Source organism: Nanorana parkeri, unplaced genomic scaffold (genome assembly GCF_000935625.1).
Source record: "Nanorana parkeri isolate BGI_ZX_2015 unplaced genomic scaffold, ASM93562v1 scaffold136, whole genome shotgun sequence".
Classification (NCBI taxonomy): domain Eukaryota; kingdom Metazoa; phylum Chordata; class Amphibia; order Anura; family Dicroglossidae; genus Nanorana; species Nanorana parkeri.
The window spans coordinates 834,141-841,876 of record NW_017306404.1 but is presented as its reverse complement, the minus strand read 5'-3'; the positions used below and the strand labels follow the sequence as shown (position 1 = coordinate 841,876).

The window sequence follows — 7,736 nt, the reverse complement described above, 5'->3', positions numbered from 1 at the left end:
AAACAGACCCTCCCATTTAGGGCCCATGCACACTGGTGGGTGCGTGTTTAGCAACCTGTCCTACCAACAACCGACATAAACTTAAACAATGGGACATTAGGCAAATTGCTTTGTCTATATGTTACAGATTCCTGCCCAACGCATATGGCATGAACGGGCTCACATCTACGAAAATACTTCTTGCATTTGATATCATAGATTAAAAGGATTTATCAAGAGGCACACCCTGGACTACCAAAGTTTACTAAATTCTCATACAGGCTTGACGTTCTTCCCCACTGAAAAACTGCTGATCCATTAATCCATGCCCTTTCCCTAAAATATTTGGAGAGGTAAAAGCCCCTCGAAATAGTTGAAACAGGTAGGCAAGACCTTGGAACTATGCTGCAGAGATCTTGCTACCAGCATCAGTAACACAAAAAGCCAGAAAATGACTCAAAACATTGGCTTCCATTGGAAACTGCAATCATTTTGAATAGACCAACACCTCAAAATCCGTAAAGGGTGTGTGAGGGAGGTTTACAAATTAATAGCACTTTGAAACAAATTCTAACAAAAACAAAACAAAAAACCCACACCTTTGGGGTTAAAAAAAATAAAATAAAAAAAATAAGCTTAAGTTTTATTTCCATCAACAAGTTGGAAATTGTTCACAACTCTTTAGAAATAATTAAAAAAATGTCAGCTCGTTGATCCTAGCTCAACCTCTAAGAGTTAACATATCCAAATAGTAAATACAGTTTTGTACGAAATGCTACAGTTCAGACAGGAAAATAAAGAAATTGATATATATATATATATACATATATATACACACACATATATATACATACACACACACACACACACACACTATACACACATACATGGGACTGAAGTGAAATGGAAAATTGAAGGTAAAGGCAAGGGCAGCTTAGCTAAACACTCAAGCCACTTCCTGAATCCCTTAGGTTAACCTCATTCATCTGTGAGAGATGTGCAACTTTCATTAAAGCATTACCACAAATGAAGATGTAAACACCACAAAACACTTCATTTACGTATTTTCACAATTTCAGCTCAGGAAAAAGCTATTTATTCAATGAAAATGACTCATTTAAAGATGACATGGACTTAAGAAATGAAATTTGAAGAGGTACAATATAATAAGGTTGTACTGCTTTCATGTTTGGGTGAAAAATAGAATTCTCAAAAAAGGAGTTTCTTGGTACTATACAACTAAATGTTGTTATATTACATTACAGTGATAGCAAAACACAGACATTTAATACATTATAAAAAGGTAATATCTTAATTTCAATTTCTGAGACAATGCACTACAACATTTTCAAAAGACTTCTAAATTGTAGCACCAGCCAGTAATTGAGGAAAAATGGTAGCCCCCCCAAAAAAGCCTAGTTCTACATCTAGGTAAGACAAACAAGCAACCCAGCCAATGTCTCTGCGGGGCGCTCTCCTGGGCCTACAGTCCCCAAATGTAATAGTAATACATGTACAATGAACAGAATGAAGGACACAAGTCTAAACAATTATTGTAATGCAGTTAAATATAAAACACTCTGAAAATATAATGCAGATTTAAGAAAACGTTTAGCATGCATATGACACTGGCCAGAATGCTGATAAAAATGTCATTAGAAGGGTGGCTGGACAGAGGCCATATTTAGTAGCTGGGCGTTGGCTGATGAACCAAGCACCAAGAAAGGGAGATGCAATCAATGACGCAAACATGCAAAAAAGCCCTTGAAGAGTGTCGGTCAGGGGTGGAGTTTGGAATGGTGGTGTTACTATAGTGGCCAATAGCAAGCAGCCGATGTAATCCTTCTAAATAAAACACACAGTGTGTATAAATAAATGCACAATTGTGCCAGGGGATCAGTTTTGTAGTAATACTAATTTACAATATGTTTTATCTTTTATTTTAACGTACAAAACAGCAAAACACTTTCGTTCAGCCAGGGGGAAAAAAAAAGAAAAATCCACAACTGATGTTTATGAATGCACAATATCTGGCAATTACCAAAAATAAAACACCAATATTATAAAACTATACTCAGACAAATTTCAGGACTGATCAATAGGCTTTAAAAGTATTTCCACTAATATTTCTCAACAATGGGAATTTAACTGCTTGTGTACAGCAAAGAGCAGGTAACTGGCTCCAGGAATAAAAAATTGGATCGGTGCCATATCCAAATATGCCCTTCATTTGCATGAGGTATTCCACCCTAAAATAATCAAACTTGTGTAGTTGCTGGAGCGTCTGTTCACATTATATTTGTATAAAAAGGGTAATAGATAACAAAATGCATTTGGACAATTACACTAAACAGGAATAATGGCTTGCCATCTATAGACAAGTTCGCTGGACATTATGAAAGCCATATTACACTGTAGCAGCATGAACACTAGGAATCATGTGTTAGTAGACTATCCAGAGAGCAAATATGTGTAAAAAAAAGAAATGAGTTATGAAAATGTCAGCTATTACATTGCATAATAGTATTCCTAGACAGTCACAAGTCACAACAAAAGGATACAATTTACAGGGTGGGAAATTAACTCGAAGGAAATGCTTTTTAAATGTAACGCTACAGAATCAGTTTACACTAGCAAGAATGGCTTATTACATGGGCAACTACAAAAAAATGATTTTAAATCCACAATCAAGCTGCGGTATAATAAATCAGCACTATGGTTGGTTAAAGATGCAGAACGTTACATGAAAACTACCCAGAGTCCAGATACATTTCACTCTGGACATTCTAGAAGTTTCAGCTGGGTGTACTTCACAATTACTGTAACACCTTTTATCACTGAAATATATTAGATTGCTTGAAGACTTTCACAAGGCAAATAGTGCCAAAAAAAAACAAACTTTAACAAAATCTAATATTTAAAAGAAAAACACTTTTTGCAATTAAAGTATACACGAGAGAAGATTGAGAATAAATACCCATGCAGAGACCAGACTGGAATGATTTCCAGTATACCAGCAATTATGCAACACAGCAGAAATTTTCACTGACAAGACATTGTTAAAAAAAATTCCTGTATCAATATAATCCTGACAAATGTTACAATCTTTCCAAAACATGAAGCTGCCCTGAGTGCACTTCTTTACTGCCATTTCCAAAAGAACTTTACTTCATAGGTAAAATTAGATCAAGTAGCCACGTCAGTTTTCTAAACATCAACATACCAGGAGAACACAGGACTGTAAATATTGTTTCTCTTCTACAGTAGACAATGAAACTTTTCACTTGTATACACCAGCTTGGCCCTTCGGGCACTGATACACACAATTTTTTTTAAATGATTTTTTTGAGGGATAAAATCAGAACAGTGAACAGATTAATTTAACGTAGAAATAGTATACAATGTATATTTATTAGACACCATAATGAAAGCACATGGCGTTTCAATAAAAAAAAATACTACATTAGAAAGTATACAAAAAAAAACAAAAAACCCCATTATGCACAAAAGCTGCTTTTTAAGCCATTTATATGGCAACTGAGACAAGTCATAAAGCTATACAACATATTACCACCGACGTAATATGAAGACATATGACAAATTACACACACTTTAGTATTTATAGTATTTACAGTCAAAGGATGCAGGAGATCTACACACACTACTTATCCCAATATTTGACTAAACACACCCACATATAAACTAAAATTGTTAAAGCATCCACTCAGCCAGAGGTGTGGCACAAATCCATAAGCAAGACATTAAAAAGGTAGCCCTTTGAATACAACAATACTACAAAACACTGCAGTATCATAGATGGCATACAAAGAGTTAATGAGCAAGACCCAAAACTTCTTTGTAGGCAGTATTTTTTGGCAGAAATCATTTCACCCTTTAGCAGAACACTATTCTGCACTGGGAAGACTACAGCAGCAAAATGATTTTGGAAAAGCAAGAACACTTCCCTTAATTCAAATGACAACTCCCGAATTACCCATCACAGCAAAATATAAATGGCTGCATATCACAGCTCGAACCTGCCTGATAATAAAACACCATAACAAGTACTCCTCAGACAAACACTTTCTACGGAAAGAATACACAACTGAAGCCATGTATCAAGGAATCCAAAACGAAGCTTTCCAGTCCTTCTGGGTCAAGGAGATGGTGCTGAGTTCTTGCCACACTAAAGCAGCACAATAATATTGGGGTTCATCATCTTAGCACCCAATATTTACGTGCTGCTAAAGCAGAGCAGGTCAAACGATTATCGCCAGGTGTCATGTCACTAGAACAGTATGGAGACAGATTCCAGAAAATACTGAAGCAGCAAATAATGATTAGTATCTTGAATAAAGCATGCAAATCATGATGTGCTGCTACAGCTTTTAAGGGCTTCGTGTTCCAGCTATATATGAAAAAAAAATATTGAGTTTTCTTTTTTTTTTTTTATTAGGTTGTAAAAACTCGTTAAGGACTCCAAAACAAGTGCAGAATCTATAGAATATGATAGGTAACCTTACCTGTAGAATAAGAAACCTGTTATGATCCAAATCGATCCCATGACTTCTGAGCAAAACACCCACATCCTTAAATGAACTCTTTTTACCACTAATGTGATACACAGAGGAATTGTCTTTGTAAGCAGTTCTGGCCACATAAAAGTTGCTGTTAGGAATCACTTCAAAATCATCGCCTTCCTGTAACAAGGTAAAATATCAATATGTTTTTACTTACTCGTATGCAATAGGACCACAAAAAAAAAATGTAAAAAAATTATCTTGACTCAGTTTGGCAATTTATGATAAATAAAAAAAAAATTGTGATTTTCTGAATAAATGGTTATTTTTATATTTGCTATTAATTGTAAAAGTTTTTTTTCCAATACATTTAAAATGTAGCTTAAAAAAAATAACAGAATAAAAAGTATTTTAGTGGTAGTAGTAGTAGTAGTAGAAGTGACAAAGCTGTTTGTAAAAGAAAAAATATTTTTATTTTATCAAATAAATTCAATTTTAATAGCACGCTAGCTTTTATTTGCAGGCCTTAGATAACAATGGGGAGAATATCAGCATACAAACAAAAACAGGAGGTGGGAGGAGTATTTAAAGGAGTAAGTTTGTACAAAAATAGAATGTGACACCAAATATGAAAGAAAGAGAAGAGATAGAAGTACACCAAATATGCAATGGAATTCAAAATTATTAAAAATATGGAAAAAGTTGACTTTTTTCGAACACAAAGAAAAAAAAATGATACCTATCTGATAAATTGTACCAACTTCCAGTATTAAATATTTAAAAAAAAAGACAAAAGAAAATTCTTAGACTTACCTTATCTATGATTTTCTGAAAATGAACTTCCACTGTACAACTTTGAACATCTTTATGTTCATCTGAGTTGTGGATCAGCACAGACAGCTTTTTGGATCTTATTTTTTGTGCTCGATATCCAAAAACAAAGAGCATAGAATCAATAACGTTAGACTTTCCACTGCCATTGGGCCCAATAATACATGAGAAACGCTAATCAAAACAAAAAAGAATGGAAAGACAATGAAAAAAATAAACAAATACAAAATATGGCATTTGTTTTTCAGACGTAAAATATAACAACCCAGCAATTCACTCTGCCAAGGGAAAAAAAAAAAAAAAAAAACAGTTGAAAGCAGCTCCCTGTAACAAACTTGATTACATAAAGATCTTGGCAGCATTTTCTCAGCATTATCCTGTATATAGATCTATGTTACACAATAACAGGTCATGAGGAATGATTTTGCTAAGGAATGCTATACACACACTACAATAAGATAGGTCTTACCTTATGAAAAGGCCCCAGGATTTGCTCACCAGCATACGATTTGAAGTTCTGGTTTACAATATGGGTTATCATGAGACGAGGAGCTCCAGCTTCATTGGTCATTGCTGGAGGTGGGGGAGGAGGGATGCTACTCAAAATCTCCTCTAAACTTCGATTATCAAGTGCCTCATTAGAAGCTTCTATAAAAAAACAAGAACACACATATGGGCTGTGTACGATTGCGGCAAGATGAATGAGACACTGGTGAGCAGAGTAGAAGTACAGGTTGCACCCCATCCTAGTGGCACAGGCTGTTGTAGGGTCCCGATGAACGCCCTTCCTCCTCCCGAAGCCCCCACCCCAATAACTAAGGCAGACATCGGGTTTTTACACCGTTTGCAGAGGGAGCCGGTGTGAGCTTGCAGACTACAAGCTGACAGCATGCATTGAGCGATGAGAAAGTTCGCTCAGCCAGTCCTATGTACTATGCAGGAGTGTTGGCCAACGCATCATGCGTAAAACATGCATAGGATCAGGCAGAAACATTACTGGCCTCACCTGACAATACACACACAACGATCGGCACGCCGCCTGTGTGCACAAAGTTGATCAGATCGCAGTTGAAATCACTGACGCCTGCCCAGCTTTCACTCTGCGATATTCTCCGCAGTCAAGGAGTTAATCGCCTGTCAACGTCCCAATGGTCATGCTCTTTACACAAAGACGACCCCCCCCCTCTTCCCTGTGCGCAAACTGCCAGCTCCCCAAAGATTGCAGGGGAGGAGGGGGGTACATCACAGAGACAGGCAGAAAAATGACACCCCATTCCTAATCAGAAAGCCCGATCACCCCACTAGTATATGAGGACTGCAGCGTGTCAGTGAGTGAGTGCACGGTCCCATTCACAGCGGACCCCCGCCCCCGTGTAACGTGGTGGTGTCAGTGCCATGCATACCCCGTGTAGGTGGCGGCAGTGCCATGCATACCCTGTGTAGGTGCATTCCCATCTGCTTGGACTTCTGGGGCCGTCGGGGCCGCATTACTGTCATCCAGCGACTTCTCGGAGGGCTCTCTGGCCGCAGCAGTGGACGGTTTAGTCTTTTTGGGTGGCATGATGATGATGAGGAGGATCCCTGTGTAGCCAAGACACAAGGCAAGTCATCAGAAAGGAGCCCCCACCCCAGTATATGACTAGCTAGGGCTCCCCAGGCAAAGGACACCTCTGGCTTCACATACAAATAAAATCGGATCTGGAGTCTATGAGTTGGATTTGGGGGCAGAAGTTAGCGATTGTCTGTGTGTTCTCCATGACACTGACATGTCAGCTCCCGGGATATCCAGTCACTGCACCCATCTCCTACTCATCATTACTATCTACCTGGGTGATGAGTGACCCCCACTCCGACATGACACAAAAGTGTGACTGGGGGGGGGGCACAGCCAAAAATCACAGGACATGTCACCGATATAATAATCACAGAACACTCCCTACCCTTGTGTTATAGCTGTGTGAATTCAGCATGGTACAGCATAATCCGTCATTCCTTTCACTCAGGATGATCGTTATCATACCGGCTTATATGTATATGACCTGTTATTTATCTAGTGATTAGGATACACTAACGTTACCCTATATCTAGAGGCCATAGGACGCACTGATCGGTATTATATCTACTTCGTGCGATCTGTCATTTATCTAGTCATCAGGACACTAATATCCAAAGGCCAATGAAACACACCGATCGGTATAGCTACTTCGTGCTCAGATGATGTCATTTAATAATCAGAATGACCCAAAAGTTACAATATAAGACCATGAGACACACCGATCCCTATCACATGGTGATATATATATATATATATATACATATACACACACACACACAGAATGTTCAGACTGTCATTCATCTAATAAACAAGATGTCCTAAAGTTATAACACATCACACAACCATAAATC

At 37.8% G+C, this 7,736-nt stretch overlaps 1 protein-coding gene across 2 annotated transcripts in view; it reads right to left on the bottom strand.

The window, feature by feature from the left end:
- The window catches only part of SMC4 (structural maintenance of chromosomes 4), a 63,597-nt gene extending 56,648 nt beyond the window's left edge, over positions 1-6,949 (bottom strand). Inside the window, exons 1-4 of one of the 2 annotated variants that reach the window (XM_018553977.1) lie at positions 6,765-6,949; positions 5,800-5,978; positions 5,313-5,504; positions 4,503-4,679 (exon numbers count right to left, since the gene is read on the bottom strand). In XM_018553977.1, coding sequence (XP_018409479.1) covers positions 4,503-4,679; positions 5,313-5,504; positions 5,800-5,978; positions 6,765-6,891 — 675 coding nt within the window. In that variant the 5' untranslated portion in view covers positions 6,892-6,949. The remainder of the gene's footprint in view (positions 1-4,502; positions 4,680-5,312; positions 5,505-5,799; positions 5,979-6,764) is intronic. The other variant, XM_018553978.1, reaches the window with a different exon arrangement.
- Positions 6,950-7,736: the final 787 nt, after the last annotated feature.